At 40.9% G+C, this 24,797-nt stretch overlaps 1 protein-coding gene across 2 annotated transcripts; it reads left to right on the forward strand.

Annotated features, from left to right (window-relative positions):
* Positions 1-369: 369 nt before the first annotated feature.
* SUV39H2 (SUV39H2 histone lysine methyltransferase) lies at positions 370-21,857 on the forward strand (the record flags this gene model as incomplete). 2 transcript variants are annotated; one of them, XM_082647589.1, is made up of 6 exons in its annotated part: positions 370-400; positions 3,000-3,145; positions 16,295-16,966; positions 18,945-19,091; positions 20,829-20,958; positions 21,730-21,857. In XM_082647589.1, the coding sequence occupies 6 exons, from the start codon at positions 370-372 to the stop codon at positions 21,834-21,836; spliced, it is 1,233 nt and encodes a 410-aa protein (XP_082503715.1). In that variant the 3' UTR covers positions 21,837-21,857. The 2 variants fall into 2 exon arrangements, with proteins under 2 accessions (XP_082503715.1, XP_082503716.1); XM_082647590.1 differs by having other exon boundaries at positions 16,295-16,426.
* Positions 21,858-24,797: the final 2,940 nt, after the last annotated feature.

Consider the following 24,797-nt stretch of genomic DNA (forward strand, 5'->3'; position numbering starts at 1 on the left):
CTCCGCGCTGCGTTTGCAATTTTGCATAACGTACACGTAGCGCCCGTGTAGAAGAACTAACAAGCGTGGGAAGGCCTAATGTCGGTACCCTGAATCAGGCGCTAAGCCAGCCAGGCCAGGGCAGGTGGCCCTTCACCTAGGGTAGCGCTCCCCACCCCCGCGCCCCGCCCCTCCGAGCGCCCGGAGGAGACTTGGGGCGCAGGCGCACTCGCCGCCGCGGCTGTGTCGGCCTCCGCTGACGTCAGGACGCCTCGCGGGTTAGTCCCCCGCCCCGGCCCCCGAGTTCCGCGCGGGCCGGGCTGGGGCGGGGCGTCAGGCCAGCTGAGCTATCCGGTCAGACCGCGCCAGTTTGAATGAAAGCTCCTCAAGATGGCGGCGGCCGGGGCCGAGGCGCGAGGAGGTGAGGGCTGGAGAGCGGCGCCCCGCACTGTCCCCCGTCCGCCGGGCAAACTCCCGAGGCCCGGGAAGCGGGGCCGGGACGCGCGGGCCGGCCGGAGCGCGACGCGGCGAAACGCCGCCTCCCGCGCCACTGACACCGCGGCCCCCAGACGCGCGCCTCGGGCTCCTCCCTGCCCCCGGCCCCTGACCCTCCTCGCGGCTCGGCCCGCCCGCTGCCCTCAGTCCCCTCCCGCGCCCGACCCCCGCGAGGCCCGGCCCGCGCGCACCGCTGCCGGCCCGCCGACCCGGCGGCCCGGCCCCCGCCGCCCGCCGCGCCCGAGCCCCCTCCCCGCGGGGCAGCCGTGCGGTGGCGTCCGGGCGGCCCCGGCGGAGCCCGGCGCGGCTCGAGGTCCGTGGGCACGCTGGGGGCGCGACTCCTTTGTGGTGGTTTGAGCGGGACGTTTGCGGTCGGGCTGGCTTCGGAACTGGGGAGCGGGAGGACCCCGTGGGGTGAGTGTGACCACAGTGTCAGAGGAGCGGAGAGAGGTCGGGGCAGAGGTGTGAAGGCTGAGTGAGGATGCACCCCGATGCGGACGCACCGGGAGGGGCGGGTCCCCGTTGCAGAGAACCCCAGTAAGTGGGTACTGGCGGCGGCAGCCCCTGGCTTACGGGAATCGGTTCCCCCCCCCCCCCCGGTAACTTGCGAGGTATTTATGTGGACGCCGAAGAATTCGGTGCCTAACGTGTGTTTGTGCGCGCGCTGAAGGACGGGAACTTTCACTGCCTTATAGAATTGAAAGGTATTTTCCAGCGCTGCGCCTCTCTGCGTGGATTATGGATTCATTACCCCCCAACTTTTCCTCCGCTAGGGGTTAGTGTGGAACTAGTGTCAAGTTTTCGTGGTGGTCATGAAATGTTTAATCTTACCAATGAATTATTTTTCTGCCGTGGGGGCAGGGGGTTTGCAGTTTTTTATGTTCCAAGTTTTCTTATTCCCCAAAACAGCATTTCCGTGGAGGGTCGCGTCTTGAATCCTCGTGTAACTCGGACTGGGTGAAAATGGTAGGAACGGCAGACAAATCCACGCTGGGTAGATAGCCCAGAGGAACCTCCTCTGCATGTGATCAGCATAATGAGGTTACCTTTTACACAAAACATCCTGAGGTTATGTCAATACAGGGGTCTTAAGGGGTCGTTTCTATTCTGCCGCTCCCCTCCCCCCAAACCACCACTCCAAAACCAGCAGACTCGCCCCCCAGATATTTTGGGGGAAAATCCTTTTCGCTTTCTTGGTCTAGAATCATGCATCCTTTTTTGGAAGGGGTTGGGGGCACGTGTGGAAATCGTACTTGAGGGTTTCTGACCGTGAAATCCCGGTGTGAGATGGGGAGGGCGAGGGGAGATTATAGGAAGACCAGCTGTTCTCTCCTCTCTGGAAATTACCTCTAACCCAAAAGGTTATCACCACTACCTTGGAGAGCTACCAAGTAAAGCTAGCGTTTACCGATAAATTTTGTTTGGTAATCCCAGTTTACTCCAACCCTGCCATTTTTTTCAGCGAAGCTGAAACCCAGAAAGATGGAAACCTCCCTAAAATCATGCAGCTCGGTGGCCTGGCGGAGCCTGGGGCAGAGGACCTCTTGATCCTCCCTGGTGCTTCTACTAGCGCTAGCCATAAAGCCAGGTTCATTACCTGTTTCTAAATATCAGTTTGTGTTAACATACTTTAAATGCAGTATGGTAGCATACTGTTTACGGGAATTTGAGGGTAAAATCTTCCGCAGCAGAGTTAGTTATTGGCTTCTACAAGGTTGATCATGAGGACGGCTGACTTTCTTCAAGCTTGGTGTGTGGATTATGTAAATTGAATACTCTCTGTATTGTCATTCTTGGCTTTGGAAGCAATATAGGAAATGATTAGTAACAAAACTCAATATACTCTCCGTTGTTTTATTTTAACTCCTGGGTTTATTGACCTTGATAATAATACATTGCAGCATGGGCAAAATCGGAGTTAAAATTTTATGCAACCTTCCAAAGTGGGAAAAGTAGGCCATGTGATGTATGAGTATGTAACTATAGAATTAGATTTCAATTAGATTTCAGTTCTTATTGTTCAACTAAGAATCTTACATTGTTACTTTTTAACAATGTAAGATTATTTTAAAATATATTTAAGATGTATTTCTAACAATAATGAGCGTGTCCTTGAGATCTACATTTTATTAAATGAGCAATTCTGTGTAGAATACAATGAAAAAGTCAAAAATATTATCTCGACTTTTGCATCTATATATAATCTAATGCAAGCTTATAGACATGAAACATTTTGTTCAGGGGGCCTAGTAGAAATTGACATCAGTTAAACATGTAGGATAGAGACCCATGAGAAAATCCAGGAAGACCAATTTACCAAGAGAGTTCTTTAATGGTTAACTTTTTCTTAAAGACGTGTATATGGTTCCTTGTCATATGAATTTTTAGTCTTATAAAATTGCCACTTGAAGGGTGGGGATATAGAGGTCTTGAGTTTTCCCCTTTTTTTCTTTTGGTTTTTTGTTTTGTTTTATTTTAATTGAGTAGCTATTTCACTAGTAAAGAATTCTATTTTCTTATTGTAGCTTGGTGTGTGCCTTGCCTAGTTTCACTTGATACTCTTCAGGAATTATGTAGAAAAGAAAAGCTCACATGTAAATCGATTGGAATCACCAAAAGGAATCTAAACAATTATGAGGTGGAATACTTGTGTGACTACAAGGTAGAAAAGGTAAGGCAAATATCTAGACCCTTAAAAGAGACCTAATCAGACTTCAATTCAGTATTTCATATTTCTGTGACATAAAAAGAACCTTAAAAGTAAGCAGAACTCTTCTTAATGGTTAAAATTCTTGGCCATAATAAAGTTGTGTCCTATCATCTGTTTTGCCAAATAACATTGAGAGGATTTTGAAGCATAAAATGTTCTTATATTAGAATATTTCAAGGTGCTTATATCAATATCATTCTACATCCAACTCTTGATTATCTCCAGGTGGATTACCAGAGCAAATGTTTTATCTGAGATTGGCTTCTCCTGTCATTCATTTTGTTCCTGAATCATGTTTCCCCACTATCACCTGAGATGAACCTAGAAATTCAAGCCAATTTTAGTGGTACTGAATCTCCTCAAGAAGCATCACCGTTTGTATTTCCTGCCATCCTGTCAAACTCCTGCTAGCAGTGAGGTTCTGTTGTGCAATAAAATGGCCTGGAGTTCACAGTCATTTCTAGGCTTCGTCTAGAACCTCATGACTTCAGTAAAGTCATTTAACTTCTCTGGGCCTCACTTTGTTTCTGTTCCTCTACAGGGTTGTTCTTCAAGAAGCTCTTTCAATCTAAACCTTACAATGTATTTTTGAGTAATTCACCTTTCTGTAGTCTACTTCCTCTACAAGAACTCTGTTTCAATTAATTAATCTGTCCATTCTTGCAGATGAATGAATCAGGAATCCTGTTTAATTCTTTGTTTTCCTTCTTTTTCATCCTCCATATGGATTCAGTCATTAAATCCCATTCTTCCTTTGAAACATCCATCTTCTTTTTGGTGTCACTGACTTCCCCACTCAGTGGGATTTTATGATGAAGCATTTCACCTACACTCTCAGCAGCCTTCAACCCCAAAACAACCCTGTCATCTGCCAATTCAGTTTATAAACCCTGGCCTGACCAGTCTAGCCACAGGTGTCATATAATCACACTTCTTGGTTCCGTTACATATTATTTCTATTCTTGCACTGCTCAGTTCTACTTGACAAGCTTTTTATCTTTTGCTTGCTCCTTCCATTTTTGTCATCAGTTTCCCCAAATTTTATTACTTTTCTGGACTTCTGACTGTATCCCTCCCCCTCTCATATTCAGCTGCAGACTTCTGCCTCACTGGATCCTTCAAGGATGAACTTTCAAGTTACCTTCACACCAGTTATCTGTATCTTTGTTCATTCTTTCAGAGGTGTCACCATTTTTCTTTTTTCTTCCTACCCATCCCCTTTAGGACTTTGCTTAATCTCTGATGTCCTTTTTTTTTTTGCGGTACGCGGGCCTCTCACTGTTGTGGCCTCTCCCGTTGCGGAACACAGGCTCCGGACGCGCAGGCTCAGCGGCCATGGCTCACGGACCCAGCCGCTCCGGGGCACGAACCTGTGTCCCCTGCATCGGCAGGCAGACTCTCAACCACTGCGCCACCAGGGAAGCTCTCTGATGTCGTTTTTGTATCAAGCACTGTTTTTCCACTGCTTTATCTTAATCAATAAACCTATTCAGATCTTCCTTAACCTTCCGAAATCTTTCTTACGTCTTCCATCCCCACTCAAGCATTTCCTGTCTTTTCCTTCTACTTCATTTCCCATTAACTTTTTAAAAACGGCTTTATTGACATATAATTCACATACCCTACAATTCACCAATTTAAACTGTACAATTCAAAGGTTTTTGTACCCTCTCAGAATTATTCTAAAACTTTTTGTGGAGATGGTAGCACATTTTCATTACCCTAAAAAGAACCCCATACTGCTTAGCCATCACCCCCCAAACCTCCCCATCTCTTTTCCCCGCTAATCCTAGGCGACCACTAATCTCAATAGATTTGGAATCTCAATGGCTCCCTGTCTCAATAGATTTGCCTATTTGGACATTTCATATAAATGGAATTGTACAATATTTATGTGATCCTTTATGATTGGCTTCCTGCATTTAACACAATGTTTTCAAGGTCCATTCATGCTGTAGCACGTATCAATACTTCATTTTTTTATTGCCAAATATTCCATTGTATGGATATATCACATATAATTTATCCATTCATCGCTTGATGGACATTTGGGTTGTTCCTGTTTGGGGGCTATTATAAGTAATGCTGTTATGAACATTCATGTACAAGCCTTTGTGTGGGCGTGTTTTCATTTCTCCTGGATATATACCTAGGAGTTGAATGGCTGGGTTATATGGTACCTCTGTGTTTAACCATTTGAGCAGCTGTCAAACTGTTTTGCAAAGTGACCGCCCCATTTTACATTCCCCCCAGCAGCATATGAGGGTTTCAGTTTCTGCATGTTCACCAATACTTGCTATTATCTGACTTTTGGATTATAGTTGTCCTTGTGGGTATGGAGTGTCTCATGGTTTTGATCTGCATTTCTCTGATGGCTAATGATGCTGAGCATCTTCTCAAGTGCTTATAGCTCTCGGTCTGCAGCCTGTTAGGAACCAGGCCGCACAGCAGGAGGTGAGCGGCCGGGGAGTGAGCGAGGCTTCACCTGCTGCTCCCCGTCGCTCACGTCACCGCCTGAACCATCCTCCCCCCGCCTCCCCTACCCCAATCCATGGAAACATTGTCTTGCACGAAACCGGTCCCTGGTGCCAAAAAGGTTGGGGACTGCTGCTTGTAGCCATTTGTGTATCTTCTCCGGAGAACTGTCTATTCAGATCCTTTACCTGTTTTCTTAAATTGGGCTGTTTGTCTTTTTATATTGAGTTGTAACAGTTCTTTGTGTATTCTAGATAGTCCCTTATCAGATACACAGTTTGCAAACATTTCTGCTGTAGCTTGCCTTTCCCCTTGTTACTGACTTTTGAACCCCCTCTGTCTGATTGGCGGCTGGCAGTGGCCTCCTCAAGGCCACACTCGAGGACCTCAGAGCTTACTGTGCCACTTTGCAGCACCTAACACTGTTGGCTACTCTTTCCGTCTCTGAAACGCGTGTCTTGGAGAGACTGCCTAGGCTCTGGTTCGCATTCTGCTTCTACCACGTGCTAGCTGCGTGGCCTTCAGCACATTGGGTAGGTTCCCTCCTTCGCTGCTTCCCGTACGGGATGAGGATCTTTACGGCAGCGGCTCGTGGGGTTACTGTGAGCGGAGACTGACCTGCGGCGGTCATGCCGTAGAGGGGTGTACTCTCATCATTGTTACTCACCTCTATCTCCACTTCTTTTCGCCACCAGTTTTTCTTACTGTTCTTTCTGAATCTCCTTTACAGGCTCTTACCTGTCCTTCTGAAGTGTTCATACATAATCTCCAAGGCTCTGTCCTTGGCCCCCTTCTCACCTCGACGCTGCTCTGCAGACGACCTCTTTCCCAGTGGTTTCTACTTCTGTCTGTTTGGCTCATGACCCTCAGATCTTTGTGAGGCATTGACTTCTTTCTGAGCTTCATTTTAAGCTGGACACCCTACAGGTACCACATTCAGCGTATTCAAAACTGTACCCATTTTCCTCCCTCAAATCTGTGTCCTGATCTAGTGTTCCCTACCTAGTTTGACAGAATCATAATACTCCCAGTTACCTAACCTTATAATTTCATACTTTTTTAATTCTTCCTTCCTCCCTACCCTCTACATCTAATAGGTCATCAGATTATGTAGTCTCTACCTCTCTGTCTTTTCCTGTTCATTCCTGTTATACTTTGACAGACAGAGTAAGTTACCGAGGAGTCTGTGCTTACATTGAAGGAGCTGCCAGTTTTCTTTCTTATGCTACAGAATTCTGAGTATTATAGTTCAGTTTGGGTAACTTTTGCTGCTAGTTTCTCCTTCATCCTTCTCCTTTTGGTTCCTTGCTTTGGAATAAGCACGCTTTGCACACTTATGTCCTCCTACAGCCCACTTATATTCCTCACTTCTTTTTTTTTTTTTTTTTTTGGCGGTACGCGGGCCTCTCACTGTTGTGGCCTCTCCCGCTGCGGAGCACAGGCTCCGGACACGCAGGCTCAGTGGCCATGGCTCACGGGCCCAGCCGCTCCGCGGCATGTGGGATCTTCCCGGACCGGGGCACGAACCCGTGTCCCCTGCATCGGCAGGCGGACTCTCAACCACTGCGCCACCAGGGGATCCCTATTCCTCATTCTTATCCTGCCTAACACAGATAACTGAATCTGTAAGCCAGTATTACTTGAACGTACGTCTACCTTTTCTGTCTTTCTGTCTGTCTGTCTCTCATGTTCAGGGCAGGTGAAAGATCTTAACACCCTATCCTTTTCTTATGTGTTCCCCTCCATTTAGCTCATGAAAGACACTGTCTCAGTACCATATTCTTCAAAGCCATTACAGTTGTTTCTGAAACACAGCTCTGATTGCATTAGGACCTTCCTTTAGCCCTTTAAATGGCTCCCTGGTGTCTGCCAGTCTAAGCTGAGACCCTTTGGACTAAGGCTGTTATCATCTGGCCACCAGCCCCCTTTCCAGCTTGTAACATACCCTACTTGTAACATACCCTACTTGTATGTTCTCTTGTAACATTTCCTACTTCCTTACCGCATTGATATACTTGTAAATTCTTCCATGTAGCTAAGGTTTACTGAGTATCTACTAAGAGCTGAGCACTCTTCTAAGCATTGAGAATCTAGCTAAAAAACAAACATAGCTTATATTCCAATATCTGAACACATCATGCACCTTTGTGCCCTTTTGCTTTTCTCATCCACTTCCCTCTTTGAAATATTGTTTCCCTTCTCTCCTTGCAAAATCTGCATGGCCTGCAAAGTTCAACTGAAAGGTTACCACCAACCATAGAGCCTTCTTCCCTTCCCCACCTCTAGCAAAATTAATTGCTTTATATTCAGGACTTATAAAGCACTGTTCTTGTCATTATTCTAGAGCTGTTCACATTTTGTAGCTTTGTTTCATACCTGCTGAACTGGCAACAATTTGAGGGCCAGGACTGTGTCTTACTATAGCCCCTAGTACGTAATGGGTATTTAGTTCATGGTTGATGAATTGAATTGGGTTTTGTGTCAGTGATTTCTCCAGTCCTCACCGTCACTGTTAGACTAGACCTCCATAGCGTCACGCTTAAATTATAGCAGCAATTTATTGCCTGATATCTCTGGTTTCACCTTTCTGTTGTCTCACTCAATAAACATTTGAGTTTCTTCTGTGTGTCAGGTACTACATTAGGCAGTGGGAAAATAAAGGTTCATGAGAAACTGTCCCTAACCTTAAGGAACTCACAGCCCAGTGAAAAAGATTGACAAGTAAATCACCCAATGCAATAGTATAATAAGTGCTAGGGCAGACATCATGATGTGATCTGTGAGAGGTATGCCTGGGCTGGTCAGAGAAGGCTTCCCAGAAAAGATAATATCCAGCTGGGGCCTGATAAGATGAGTAGAGTCTTTCCTTAAGGCTTTAACATAGAGAATGGGGTGGTAGGATCTGGAAGTGGGAGACAGTGAGAGACGAGTAGAGGAACTCCAGCCGTCCTGCAGCAGTGGGGAGTCACCTGAACGGTTCTGAAAAGAGTGACACTATCAGATGTGCAATTCAGAGAGTCTTCTCTCCGCAGTGAGGAACGTGGATTGGCAGGAAGGGGAATGACATATGTATAACACATTCTGAAAGGCTGTTGCGGTAATCTGGGCAAGAAGAGATGGTGCTTGAACTAAAGTAGTAACAATAAAGATGAAGATAAGTTGGTGATATTTTGAATTATAGTGGATGTAAAATTTAAGTCTGTGGTTTAGTGGTCAGGGGGTTGGCTGGGGATCCAGCAGTGAGGGATCCACATCTAGGAAAGCTTGCCATGGAGTGGAGAGTAATACTGTTCACCAAGACCCAGGAATATAGGAAGATGAGGCTTAAGGAGGATTAGGATAGGAAGACTAGATTGAAGTTGGAGAAGAAGGTTGAGAGCATTTAAGTGTAAGACGACCAGTAGATAGTTGGAAATGTGGCTCCAAATCAAGAGTGAGAACTAAGTGGAAGCATTGTTCTTGAAGCGATTGGCAAGAAGATGGGGATTGAAGCCCCAGGACTGGGTACAGTTACGCCTTCATTAACTCTGCAGATATTTCTCCAGTCTTCTACCATCTACCATGTCACGCACTGGGCACTAGCAATCTCAGCAGAGAATGACACAGAGGCATGGTCCCTGATATCATGGGGTCTATCTTTCAGTGAGAGTAGAAAAACCTTAAATATCATTGTACGAAGGACTTAATTATAGTTGAGGTAAGGCTAATGTAACAGAAGGCTCTAGCTCATCCTGGAGAGAGTAGGCAGGTGTCCGTAAGGACTGATGTTTAAACTTAGTACTAAAGGGTGAAAAGATAATGGGGGAGGGTATTGAGTCAGAAGAGAGCCTGACTCCTTCAAGGAATTTGCAGTGTGAGTGGAACATAGAGGGATTGAAATGAGGCTGGAAGGATGGGGCAGGCCCCAGAAAGTGCATTTTCTTGTAGGCCAAGAAAGGAATTTTGGACTTTATCTTAAGGGCAATAGGGAAATATTTTGTAGTTTTGAGCAGGGGAGTGAACTGGGGAGAGAGGAGTGTTGAAAATATCACTCTGGCTGTTGTGCCGTGAGTGGATTGAAAGGGTAAGAGGCCATTGCAGTGATCCAAGTAAAGAAAACAGGTGAAGAGCCAGGACTGAGGAACAGTAAGTGGTACTCCCAGGAAGAACTGTCAAAGCAACGGAGAAAAACTGGCAGGAAAGGTAGGAAGAAAATCAGAAGAGTAAACATGGCAGCCTGAGGAGGAGATAATGTCAGTAAAGTAGAGTCATACCCAGTGGGTCAAAGAAGCATAAAGCTCCCTCTGGACTGAGCAATGGACAGGTCATTGACACCCTTAGAGCATTTCTGTGGTATGGATAGAAGAAGCCGAAATAGAATGAATTAAAGAATTAGTTGGAGGTGAGAAAGTAGGGTCAAGTGGTATGGGCGACTCCTTCCAGAACTCTAGCTTTGAAGAAGGGCTATGTAGGGTCTAAGGGTGTTTATAATTTTTAATTTAAAAAAAAATCCGAGTAGATAATATGATTTTAAAAATTGCATGTTATAAAGCATCTTATACTGAGACTATACCTTAGTCTCCGATCTCTGACCTTTTAGTAATTTATCATATCTTTTCAAGATCCCTTACTTATTCAAGCATTTATATCTCAAAGGAGGTTTAGTTTAATTTTGCCTTTAAAAAATAAGGGAGGGCTTCCCTGGTGGCGCAGTGGTTGAGAGTCCGCCTGCCGATGCAGGGGACACGGGTTCGTGCCCCGGTCCGGGAAGATCCCACATGCCGCGGAGCGGCTGGGCCCGTGAGCCATGGCCGCTGAGCCTGCGCGTCCGGAGCCTGTGCTCCGCAACGGGAGAGGCCACAACAGTGAGAGGCCCGCGTACCGCAAAAAAAAAAAAAAAAAATAAGGGAGATTCAGATGCTAGAGAGGATCAGGAGAGAGCAAGAGACTGAAGGGACAGGAGATGGGGGTAATTGACGGAGGAAGGGCCTCTCTCCTGTTGTGTCTGTGGTCCCCTTCTTGTCTAGCTCCATGCTAGGGTCACGTGCTACTGAAAATAACGGGGGAGGCGGTGGGATAGGGACTCCTGAGGGAAGTGGAGGAGGTCTGAAATAGCCAGCTCGGGAAGTGGAAAGAATGCTAGCTGGGGGAACAAGCAGGTGGTTACTGTGATGAGCTCATGTCAGGTCCAGTGGAACTCAAAGGATGTAAACTGTGGTAGTCTCACTGCTGTGTGATTTTCCTGTGCCATGTTCTTGCCATGTCACCCCTTCATACAGAAAAATTTCTGACAAAACTGGGTTCTCTTTATTAACATCCTCATCTCATCAGTGAAGAACACCCATGCACATCAGTGGGGCTTCTCGCTTAGGAATCAAATATTAAAGAAATACTACCCAAAGCTTTGATTTCTTAAAGTATCCAGATCATTCTATGTCTCTAGGACTACCACTATACTGCACGGCCACATACTACCACATACGAACAAAATAGCCACATTTAACAATAGAGTCATACTCCTAAAAGACTGATTGCACTTAAGAGTGATTTGTTAAGAACTGGAATAACAGAAATCATTAGACTAAAACCTGAATTTTAGAGACCAGGAAAGCAGAGCTCCAAGAGGGACTTCTCCAAGGTCATGTTGTTCATTTGTGTCAGCCTTGGGCCTCTAACCCAGGCCCCCAAACTCCTACCCTCTGTCGGTTACTGGTATGGAAATCTAGTGACTTTCCATTGACTGTAATAGTTCTCGAACTGTGTTCTCATGGAACACTGGGATTTTCATAATCAGATTAAGGCTGTTCTACCACTAATAGTGAATACTGTGATTACTTCAAAACTTGCAGGGGAAAAATAGCTAATGGGAAGGCAGATTTTTTTTGTTGTTCTTTTTTGTGCCCCCATATGTATATGTATTTTAAAGTGTTTGTGCTAGCTACCACTTACTGACTACAGACAGCAGATGACAGAACAAATATTGAAAAACCATGAATTGCTATCTCCAGGTTAAGTTGAGCAGCCTGTATTTCTTTTAAGGATTCATATCGTTACTGTTGTGATTTTTATATTGCATACGTGTTGGTAGTTGTATTTTTCGTTATACATTCAGAAACATTTAGTCAAAGCCTAGGATATAGTAGGGAATTGTGCTTGGTTCTGGGGCTGCAAAGAATAAGATTCTTTCCTTCCCCACAAATGGCTTATAGTTTAGATTAGAAATGGGAACACGAGTTGGCAGTAATCAGAGGGAGGGAAGACTTCACGGGAGAGATGACATTTGAGCTGAGTTTTAAAGATGAGTAGGTTTTTCTGCATATAAAAGATGAGACTGAAATAAGTGTTCAGTAGGCAAATGGAAGAAGACATTCTAATTAGAAATAACTGTGTGAACAAAGCAACAGAAAAGTATGAAAAGGCCTGGCATGTTCAGTCACTAACAGCAGTTCAGTGTGGCTGGAGGGTGGTGTGTGAATGGGGCCACATTGGAACATTGAGTCAGGGAGGCATCAGGGACCCAGTCAAGAATGATCTTTGTTATAATAGGAAGTTTGAGCTTAATTCTTTAGGCAGTGGGCGAGCCATTAAAATTTTTAAGCAAGAAAATAACAGAATGGCTGGCACTGTGGATGTTTTGTTTTTATAAGAAAACTACATGTTAGTAGAGGACAGAGTGGAGTGTTATCAGTCTGGTGGCAGGGAAACCGGTAGGAGATCAGTGTCCTAATCCAGGCAAAGCTGAAGGCTTGCAGGAACGGGCATTCTGGCGAAAGAGGTGGGCCAGAAGAAGCATGTGGAGAAACTTGGTGATGGGTTGGGTTGAGAGGAAGGAAGAGGTGAGATTGACGTGGTTTGCGACTTGTGTGACTAGGTAGGTGGGGGTAAGGCTGCCATTGATGGCGAATACAGAGAGAAACCATTCAGGAACAACAGTGGCGAGTTCCATGTAGATAGATTGATTAAGAACCTGTGGGACAGACATCCAGTAGGCTATTGACTATATGGGGTTGCAGCTAAAATTTTGGGAGAATCAGCATACAGTTAAAACCATTGGAGTGAAGAGGTTGCCCAGAGAGAACATTTGGAGCAAGAATTCTTAGTCTGGAATCCACATATCCTGAATTTACCCATTGTATCATACATGTGACTTTTGATAGGGGAAGGTCTGTAGCTTTCTTCAGATTCTCAAAAGAGATGAACCCTTGTTTAGTGTGAAAAGGGGCCAAAGACAGAGCCCTGAGTGTCTGCATTGTGTAAGTGCAGTTCCTAGTAGACAAGATGGAATTAAATGTATTTACATGGAATGAAGCTCCCCACAGAAACACCATGGTTTCTAAGAATTGTAAAAACCATTGGCCTACGATAAAGTCAGGTGTTCAGAGCTGTCCGGAATTTGCTCTTGCCTTGCCGTTACCGTTCTCTCTCTCGCTTCAGTGTTCTAAACTGTAAAGCTGGCTAAGTCCATCTCTTCACTGTTTTCTGGATACTTCACGCAAATCTTAGCTCCAGGCTTCTGCTTGTGTTTTTCATCCTGCCTGCCCTGTGCCCTACCCAACAAATGCTATCAATCTTTCACAGTGTAGTTTGTTCTACTTCCTCTGTACCTTTTTCTCATTGACCTATATTGATTTCCCTCTGTGTATTTTAGTGGTATCTATTGTCTTATTTGTTTTGGCATTTAAAATTGTACCACCTTGCACTGCTACTTATTTTACATACTATTGCCTTCCTTTCCCAGCGAGATTTTGCTCCTAAAGGCTAGTATTACCTTGCATCTCATCACACCCTCTAGTGACCAAACTTTCATATGCTCATAATAGATACTAAAATATTTGAATGAATTTAACCTAAGCTAAACATAGTGGGGAAAATGTCTTGAAGAAAAAAATTAATAAGATGCATTCCAAATTATACAGGAATGATTAACAGACCATTTTTATGACTCCACTCCATTTCTATAGGTAATCAAGAGTTGATTGCATATCTGAATAAGATACTGATATCCTATGAGACTTAAGAAATTTTTGACTTTTATTTGAAATTTTAGGGTATTGAAGTAATTGAATTTGTTAAGTCAAACTGATTTTTCTGTATAAAATTATCTTATTTTTCAAAATGGAAAGATCTTTTTTTGATTTTAAAAGTAAAACAAGGCTTATAAAATAAAAGGAGTCTACAAAGTAGAAATAAAACGTTACTAATATTTCTGTAGCACTCAGGTTTTTGAAGCATCTTTACCATCCGTAAATTAGGTAGGTACAATGTGATTAACATACCAAACTTGCAAGCGACTCATCATAAAACATTATTTTGGAAGTTGACTACAGTGGCATAGTGTTTTTAGTTTTGCTGAATGATAATTTAGCTTAATCATCTGACTTGAAGCCACCATTTCTGTTTCTTTCATTGTTTGCTGGTAACTTTGGTATAACCCAGGGCTATGGTAGGAAAAACTACAGCAGGAAAAAAAAAAAAAAAGAGGACCAGGGTTGCATTGCTTTATTTTGGAATCAGAAACATTTTTAACTTTCATCATTAAGGGGAATCGGTAATGTTAGATACTGCCAAGTGGATCTCATTATTATTGAGCATATATCTGCCAACAGCAATCCCGAATTGTAGTAGTCACCTCAGGAGGGAGAAATCCATGTTACGTTTTAGTGAGCCAGTATGACTGACACTTCAGTATATGTCTAGGCTTTTTTTTTTCCTGGAATCATAGTATATATTTTCATAGAAGTACAGTTTTTGTGCATATGTGCACACCATAATTGAGCCACTTTTTTTAACAAAACATATTTTGACCGTTTTCACAAAGAAGCAAAGGTCTTTTAATTAACAAGCATTACTGCTTATTGGGTAGAATATAATAAAACCTCGAGATGAAGATAAGCCCTCTCACTCGTCAGGTGACCTCCTGCAAAGCTGCCTCAGTGCCCCTCCCCCAGTGGTGCCTCCACAGTGTGGCTTATACCACATTGCCTAGACCTGCCAGGCCACTTGGCGTTAGTAAACTATGACTAGTAAAACATCCTTACTTTATAATAAAACCTTTATTAAAAATTTCAGGAAAAAGCAAATGTATCCCAGTTAAGTTTTTATCAATATCTATGAATTAAAATAACTAAAAACCGTAGAATGCAGTTTAATCACTTTCATATTTCAGAAGGCCTTTTACCCTAGCACTCGTGGATATATGTTCACTATTCCAGAGAACAAAGACAAAATTGAGAGACTTTACTTGAAAAATTTTTTTCTTACGTACACTAGACTACCTTTTTTAAGAGAAACTTAACATAGCATTGCCTGGCTTTAAGGGAAGAAACCGTAGCTAGTCACTGGGGTGGGAAGGCAAGATTTCAGGTACCATGGTGGCCAGCAGCAGTCTGAGGGATAAGTCAAAGTATTTGATCTTTGGTGCCTTGAGGGCCTGCCACCTAATCCAGCCGCGGGTGAGTCTAAGGTAAGAACTCTCTGGAATTGTGCTGTTCAATAGAAATATAGTACAAGCTACATATGTATACAGTCGGCCCTATGTGTCCTCCAGTTCTGCACCCCAGGATTCAACTAACCCCGGATCGAAAATACTTGCAAAAGAAAAACATTCCAGAAAGTTCCAAAGCAGAACTTGAATTTGCCATGTGTTGGCAACGATTTATATAGCATTCACATTATATTAGATATTGTAAGTAATCTAGAGATGATTTAAAGTATATGAGTAGGTTATATGCAAATACTGTGCCATTTTACATATGAGACTTGAGCATCTGTGGATTTTGGGTTCCGAGAGGGGTCCTGGAACCAATCCTCTGGTGAATACCGAAGGAGGACTATGATTTTAAATTTCCTTGTAACCGTGTTAAACAAAATGGAAAGAAACAGGTGAAATTGCTTTGAGTAATACATTTAATTTAACCCCAAATATTATTTCAACGTGTAATTGCTTTGAGTAATACATTTAATTTAACCCCAAATATTATTTCAACGTGTAATCGATATTTACACATTAAGAAATATTTTTTAAAAATTAACAAATATTGTGCGTTATTTTTTTGTGCTGAGTTGTTGAAGTGCAGTGTGTATTACACTTAGAGCACATCTCAATTCAGACTAGCCACATTTCCTGTGCTCCATAGCCACATGCAGCCAGGAATGACTGTATGGAACAGTTCACTCTAGAAAATCTAGGGGATGTGTGCCCAGGACATTGAGAAAAAGAACTTCCCTCACAGCCAGTGTAAAATATGAGATTACGGACCTTAGAGGATGCCTGCATCTGTGCTGGCCAAGCTAGCCACTGAGCTGGGTCGTAAATTATTCATTTGGGGACAACTTATTTCCATGATCAAGATCAATATATTTTGTGTCACTTGATCACTGTTTGGTAACATATTCATGACTTTCAGTACTTTTATCTTTCTCCAGGTGCGACTCTTTTGTCTCTGGTCAAACGTCATGCCACATCTAAATTCTATGCATAGTTTATGTAATATAAAGAAAAATAGTTTTATTTTTATGATTTGTATTTCATCTGCTAGTAACTTGTGACTGTGTATTCTGAACTTTATTAAGAAAAATGATAATACCTTACTCTTTAAGATATTACAGTAATTGGGTCTGTCATAATCTGATTTGCATTTTCTTTTATATTTTAAGGATATGGAATATTATCTTGTAAAATGGAAAGGATGGCCAGATTCTACAAATACTTGGGAACCTTTGCAAAATCTCAAGTGCCCATTACTGCTTCAGCAGTTCTCTAATGACAAGCATAATTATTTATCTCAGGTAAAGAAAGGCAAAGCAATAACTCTAAAAGAAAATCACAGAGCTTTGAAACCTGCCATTGCTGAATACATTGTAAAGAAGGCTAAACAAAGGATAGCTCTGCAGAGATGGCAGGATGAACTCAACAGAAGGAAGAATCACAAAGGAATGATTTTTGTTGAAAATACTGTGGACTTAGAGGGCCCCCCTTCAGACTTCTACTACATTAATGAATACAAACCAGCTCCTGGAATCAGCTTAGTGAATGAAGCCACCTTTGGTTGTTCATGCACAGATTGCTTCTTTGAGAAATGTTGTCCTGCTGAAGCTGGAGTTCTTTTGGCTTATAATAAAAATCAGCAAATTAAAATCCCACCTGGCACCCCCATTTACGAATGCAACTCAAGGTGTCAGTGTGGACCCGATTGTCCCAACAGGATTGTCCAAAAAGGCACGCAGTATTCACTTTGCATCTTTCGGACCAGCAATGGCTGTGGCTGGGGCGTAAAGACCCTCGTGAAGATTAGGAGAAGGAGCTTTGTCATGGAGTATGTCGGAGAGGTACGCTCGCTTCTCTCATAGCGCACAGTGTGCGGGAGGCTCGTGCTCTTGAGGCGCCGCCTTTTACCTCAGTAACAAACACGCTTGGTACGTTTTGCTGTTACCGTTTGCAGATATGTACAGACTTCAGGTTTGAGGGAAGGGTTCACTGGCATCATGAGAAATACAAACTTGAATGTGAACAAAAAAAATTATACGCAGTGACAAATGAAGTAGAGTCGCCTTTCAACAAACACCCACTCATAGTCATTGAAACTGGCGTTTGCAACTTTGAAAATATGACCAGTATTTTTACACAAAAGTCCTAAGAAGAATATCAGATCTAAATACATCCTGACTTAGAAACTTTTAAATTGTAATTTACTTCACCCATTTGACCAAATATGATTAAGTGTAGTTGGCAAAACTCAATTTTGCATCAGCATGAATGATACTGTAGAGTACATGAATGTTTTATGAGCAAGTATTGTAAAGTACACATAAAAACATTTATTGGGCTTCCCTGGTGGCGCAGTGGTTGAGAGTCCGCCTGCCGATGCAGGGGACATGGGTTCGTGCCCCGGTCCGGGAAGATCCCACATGCCGCGGAGCGGCTGGGCCCGTGAGCCATGGCCGCTGAGCCTGCGCGTCCGGAGCCTGTGCTCCGCAACGGGAGAGGCCACAGCAGTGAGAGGCCCGCGTACCGCAAAAAAAAAAAAAAAAAAAACACATTTATTGCAGCCACCGATAAGAAAAATCCAAACTCTTTGCAACTGTAACTCAGCTACAAAGACCATTCTCTAAAATACCAACTACTGAGCACATTTATTTTTATACATATAATGCTTATATACAAAAAATAGTGTTTACCACATACTATTTTAGGCATACTATTCTAAGCACCTTGCGTTTCAACTCTTACTAAATTCTCTCAACAACTCTGTGAGGTGGTAGTATTTCCTCCATTATTGTACAGCAGGAAACTGAGGCACAGAGAAATTAAGCAGCTCGCCCAAGGTCACTTAGTTAGTAGTAAAGAAGAGCCGAGGTTCAAAACCAAGGCTGCAGAATCGCTGCACTTCACCCGTACACCACACTTCCTCAAACTGAGTGGTGGGCTAAGCTGTGGCTAGAACAATGAGTGTGACTGCATGTCTGGGGTTGTCAAACCAGGTATTTTAAAAGTTGTTTGGAATTAGATCCCCTTTAATTATCTGTATTCATCCAGAATTCTGAGGTTAAACTGCATCCCTATTTTGATCCTGAAATTTTTAGATAATGGCAGATTATTATAAATCACTATTCAGAATACTAGACCTTGTATAATCAAATTGTTCTCTTCTTTTGGTTTACTGAATGTGGCAGCTAAATTTGGTTGACACCATGAATTACTTGAGCCATTTTTGGTTTCTTGAGCTGAGCGTGTGGTCAGGCTGTGTTCTTCAGAGCAGAACTGTATAGATGATGGTTGTGAGCTACAGAATTTCATGAAAACCACGTATTCTACAAAACTACACTTTCCAAACAGTTGACCGCAAATTTAACGTACCTTCTCTCCTGTATTTGTAACAAATTTCCATTTGTAACTGTACACAGATTCGTTATAGGAAAAATATGCCTTCAGAGCCTATTTAGAGCAAACCTACTTCTAAATTTAGTCCTTTACACTCTGTTATGTCTTACACAGAGCTGTAGTTGTGTAGCTTTTTTGAACATATCAAATAAATGAGAATCGAAGGTGGGTACTGTTTCCGCTTGCTGATTGTTGGGTTGTCCTCACTCTCATTTGAACAGTCATACTTCGTTTGCGCCACCCGTTCTCCTCTCTGATTGCCCTCCTCTGTTCATCTAGCTCTTTTAGTTTATGTGAATGTTTACTTTGATGGCACTTTTACTTCTTTTTATGCACCTGAAGGCATTAATATGTTAACTAATAGATTTATGGATGGGTGTTTCTTCAGCAATAGCTATATAATATACTATAGTTTTTTCTTTTTAGGTTATCACAAGTGAAGAAGCTGAAAGACGGGGGCAGTTATATGACAACAAAGGAATCACATATCTCTTTGATCTGGACTATGAATCTGATGAATTCACAGTGGATGCAGCTCGATATGGAAATGTGTCTCATTTTGTGAATCACAGTGTAAGAGAGAAAGTATAGACAGGACTAATTAGTACTGTTTTAAAAGATTTTCCATACTTGAGGAATAATTGTCTTTAAATTATATACTCTTTTATTATCTTCAAAGTATTTTAATACAAGGGCCTCTTCTGTTAATTCCTGGTATTATTGCTGTTTTAGGAAAATTCATCGAGGTGCCTACCAAATAACATCCATTTTGCAGGACTCTTTACATATGTTACTTCATTTACACTTTCCAACAACTTTATGAGATAGGTATTGTCCTCGTATAGAGGAGGAAATTAATGAGCAGAGGAGTTAAGAGGTAAAAAGTTTAAGAATTAACACATAACTATATGGGTTACAGAAGTAAACACAGCTAAATTTAGAATACACAACTAAAGAAGGGTAGATTTGCCGTGTTCTCTTAAAATGTAAACATGTTAACATTTTTATAAAATTTAAGAATTTCTAGAGGAAGTATTTAGGGCTACTTTTCTAAATTATGAATTAGTATTCTTAATTCTTGTTTGAAAAGAACTTAGAATACACTTGGACCCTTAACTCCAGAATCTTATACTCTATAAAAACTATTTCCAAAAGTAAGGGAGGTTAGGAGTTACTGGACACCTCCTAAGTGCTAGATGGATAACATAGTATTAGGCTTGTGAGACTGACATTATTCTATAGATTAGATGACATTATCTCCATTTCATAGATTACAAGGAAAATGTTTCTTGGAGCATAAGTTCTATAGCTGATCATATAAGGAGGTAGACCATGTTAATCTTTTGATGGATTTTATACCAAAAAACTAGTTTATGATTAGTAACGAAATGTCAGGGACCTTCTGACTCCTTTGTTTCCTGGTTTACTTACATGTTGAATTTTTTCTTAACGATAAAATTGAGATACTCTCCAAATAGATGTATTCTATTCAAGGACAATTAAATAGTTACTTTGATTTCTCAGTATGATTCACCAGATCTTTCTTGCATATGCTAGAATGTAGTGCCGAGTTCTCGAAATGCTGAGCAATTCCAAACAGAAGTTTAAGAAATGAAACCCCATGCAACATGAAATTTGAGCTCTAAAATGCTGATTTGATTATTTTAAAAGTTACTCAAGTTCTTTAAATATGCCTTACTAGAGCATGTTTTACTTTTAATTTCAATAATTCTATTTCTATGTCTAAATGTTCTACTTGGGCATTTTTTGAATCTTTCTAGGCTCTTCAATAAACTTTTGATACAGTAGTCCCTCCTTATCTGCAGTTGCACCTTCTGTGGTTTTAGTTACCGGCTGTGAAACATGCTCCAAAAATATTAAATTAAAAATTTCAGAAACAAGCAAAAAACAACAACAACAACAAAAATATATATATATACCTTACTAAAATATTTACAGGTGAAATGATAATGTTATCTAACATTTGCATTAAAATTCCCCAAAAACAATTAAGAAGTTGGGACTAGATGAAACAAGATTGACAAAAATGTTAATAAGCTTTGAAGTTGCATAGTGGATATATGTGGACTTACTATATTATTTTCTCTAGTTTTATGTATGTCTGAAATTTTCTGTAAGGGAACACAGTATTTTTAAATGTGCATGCCTCAAAGACCTCTAAACAGTAAGCAAGTTAATTTCTAGTAGAACTTAAAACTAATACTTTGGGAAATTAAAGATTTTATATAGCATGTAGAAGAGCTCGTTCATGTCAATTTTACTTCAGTGGGTTCTCACGTTCCTTTTTAGTGTGACCCGAATCTTCAGGTGTTCAACGTTTTCATTGATAACCTCGACACCCGTCTTCCCCGAATAGCATTATTTTCCACGAGAACTATAAATGCTGGAGAAGAGCTCACTTTTGATTATCAAATGAAAGGTATGATTTTCAAATACAGTTTCTTTGGTGGAGTTTCAGTGTGAAGAATCTAATCAGAATAGGAGAAGACCTTAGAGTATCTGAAACAAACTCATGTTAAGGTTTTAAAAAATGAGGCTATAAGAGTTTGTCTTTTTGCTGAGGGCACAAAGCTAATCTGACAGAGCTAATACTAGAATCCAGGTCTGCCTGATCTTGGGCTGAGTAATGCTCTTTCTTCTACAGCATGTTGCTGCCTGCTTTTTTCAGAACTTCCATACAGAAGCTTATTTATTATAACATCTTTTCTCAATATTACTTGTATTTAAAAAATTTTGAGCCTACATTTCTGAATATTTACTGAAAGATGTATATTCGTAAGATTGAAAATATGATTTAAATCACATATGAGCTTATTCCATTCCTAACTGAATCTGGCTTTTAAAGAGAACATTTAATTCTGTTTGCTTTACTGTGACAACATGTGTTTTCTTTTCTTTGTTTTTCTAAGTATGATGCCCTTTACATATTGTTACTACTTGACCTTGCTTTATGGCTCTTAAGCAATTTATGAAATGAATGCGTGTATACTGGATTTTACTAGTAAGTTTCATCATTTCACAAATCCATTCTCATAAATATGGACTAATAACATACACTTTACCTCTTACTAGCCCACAGCATCCTTTCAAGACAGTTTGTAAAGATTCTGTCAATTTACAACTGAAAGAAAATTTGAAACTCATTATGAATTGTCTTAACTCTTCTGTATTTCTTTTTCTACGTATTCAGGTTCTGGAGATATATCTTCAGATTCTGTTGACCACAGCCCAGCCAAAAAGAGGGCCAGAACTGTGTGCAAATGTGGAGCTGTGACTTGCAGAGGTTACCTCAACTGAATTTTCAGGAAATAGAACTGATGATGATTATAGTTTTTTTCCTAATGTTACCATTTTTAAAAAATAAGTATTTGGGACTCTTTTCATATTATCAAGATTATACACTATGTTAATTTACAATTCGTGTTTCAGACTATTGGCCAAATGCATTACTGATGCTTCTGAAGAGAGGAACACAGGGTCACATAGACTAATTTGAAATATACATATTCAGACTGTTTACAGATCTGTGTAGAAAGAAGTCTGTGTGAATAGAGAACTGCCTCCTTCAGTGTTTAAGTGTTAAACTAATGATGTAATAGTCACTAAGATCAGATATTCGACTTGCCATACACCTTGAATTTAGAGAAATAGAGTTAATTCTTATTGGACAAATACACAAGTTCTATTTTTGTTATTGTCATTCCTGTTTACCTACTTACTACTCATTGTACTTGTATTTGAGACAAATAGGTGATACTGAATTATACTCTATTTTCTACTTTCATTAAAACATTGAGGTCTTAATGATATAGAAATTTAAGGTCTAAAATTAAATGTAAAAAAGTTTAATTACAGCTTGATTTAATGTTTTGAAGCAATCTAGACCACTAGGAGCGGTGGATGTCTGAACCAGTAATTCTAAAATATTTTTTAATCCTGTAGAAGAAAAATACCCAAAATGTTCTCCCTAAAATTCTAGAATGGCTAGCTGTTATGCTTCTTTGAAAGGATGGGGCGGTTGGGACCAGGGGGGTTTTTTGGAGTGCCAGGCAGGGGGGATGCAGCACTTGATAACATGAAGTAGGCGGTCCATGCTGAGTAGCTCTGGCCTCCACAGTAAAACGAGATGCCCCCTGAGAGCGGCTGTATGTAACGATAATGTTCCTCACTATAATTAACATTACATTTTCTGAATTTTCAGGTAATTTTAACATTTCCTTTCCACCAAATTTAATTATTTTTATAATAAATAAAGGGCCTGCAGGCCCTTTTTAAGAAGTGATCTATATTTTGAACTGATACTTATTTTATACATGAATTTTTTTAATGTGATAAAGCTAAACTTGGCTTGGCCAAAGTGCGTGTCTGAATTATGACCATTTATTACTTGAACTATGAAGACTGAAATGGAATATATTCATTGTTTGGGGTTTTTTTGTTGTTTTTGTTTTTTCCTATGTAGTGAAACCTCAGTCCAGAAAAACTATATTTTCATCTCTTTCTGATCCTGGGACTTCTAATCACGGTGTCCAACATGAAGGCGAATGCAGCAGATAAGTCTAAATCTTGGTATTCTTAATTAAGTTCTGCCAGAGGTCCCTGCCCGAGGCTTTAATGACCTACAGTAAGCTTGGGTAAAGCTGAGCTGACTTTAAGAAAGCAGCACTTCACATCTTCATCCTTAACCTCTTTTTTGGGAGAAGCTACACTTTGTTATATTGCTATCACGGGATTTTGCTCTTTCATAACATAGGGTAAATTGTTTACATGTTTGGAGTCTCAGAGTATATTCTGTCTGCTCACCAAAATTTGCCGAAGGTGTCAAGGAAAAATATATATTTTTAGTGCCATTTTTTTCTTTATGAAAAAATAGTCACATGGTGTCAGTGGTAAAAAAGCGTCACAGGTTTACAGGCCAAACTTGCTTTGAATTATAATTCTCACAGGTTCAAAGATGTAATTGTACCATTCTTTTTAAAAGGTCAATGTTTTACTGTCTAGTTATTTGATCTTGTCTACTCTCTGTTAAAGAAATGTAAAGCTGGAGGACAAAGGGAGGTTGACTGTTTTCGGTAAACCCGTTTTGTCTTGTCCTTATTAATAGAAACGTAATGAACCTTTGAAATTTTTAAAAACCTGCATTACCCTTAAGTTGTTGAAAAGCTGAACTTAAGCAGTAAAATGATAGAAACTATTTAAACGAAGCTGTTCGGAGCTTTAACTGTTTTAAGTCAACATTTAGCTTCTTTAGTTCCCTAAGTTGTCAGAATTTGTTCTCTCAATATAAAGCAAATATTCAAGGGCAATATTTAGATCAAGTTTAAACTGTAAATTAATCCACTGTTCAAGTTGTATCGGTACCGTTGTTCTCGGTATCTCCAGAAGAGGATTGTGGTACACAATTGGTAATCTCAGGGTTTTTTCCCCACATATGCACAAAATCTAGACTGCACTTATTTTTCTTATAGTTCAACAGTTTCTCTTTAGCAAAATAAATTTAGTTTGGCATTTGACTTTCTATTTATCATGGCTTAGCTTTATTTCTGAATATTTTACTGTCATTTCCAGTAAGGCCACAAAAAGGGCAGAAAAATATTGATGTATTCATGACTACCTGTTATTGAGATTAACCAAAGGTTTATATACCATTCCTTTAAATGTTACTTTTAAGAAAGTCTATTATTGTCATGATTCATGCATTTGAATATCAAAGTAGAATTTTACACTTAGCATAAGGTAGACGGATACTTTTTAAAAGTTTTGAGCATTACTATTAGTCACCAGGTACTTAAACATATTGTGCTAAGTACTGCCTGGAAGTACAGAGGAATTTTAGAATTAGAGCTAATAATCTCTGAGCAAGTCTTAAGCCCTTTATCCGTACTCCTGTGCTTCTCATGAGTCTGTGAGGTTGGTGCCGTCCTCCTTATAGCAGCATACTGAAAAAACAGGCTTAGACCGGCTAGGGAACGTTAACATCCCCAGGATCATAAACTAAACTTGACTACTTTTAAAATATTTGACCAACTTCAGGCAGACTGTTTTAAAAAATCCATTTCTACTGTTTGTTAGTTTAAACAAACTTCCAAGTCCTGGATTCCTCTCTAAGGCAAATGTAGCTAGCCACTGGGTTTCCTTTGTGACGTATCTTGGTATCTTGAAACTTGTTTTTCACTTCTTCATACGTCACAGTTCTTGAAGTAAAAATCAAGTAGCCACTGTAATTAACCCTGCCCACTTCTATGCTCTTTTTGAGAG

This window comes from Grampus griseus (genome assembly GCF_964374135.1).
Source record: "Grampus griseus genome assembly, chromosome: 2".
In the NCBI taxonomy this organism is placed as follows: Eukaryota; Metazoa; Chordata; class Mammalia; order Artiodactyla; family Delphinidae; genus Grampus; species Grampus griseus.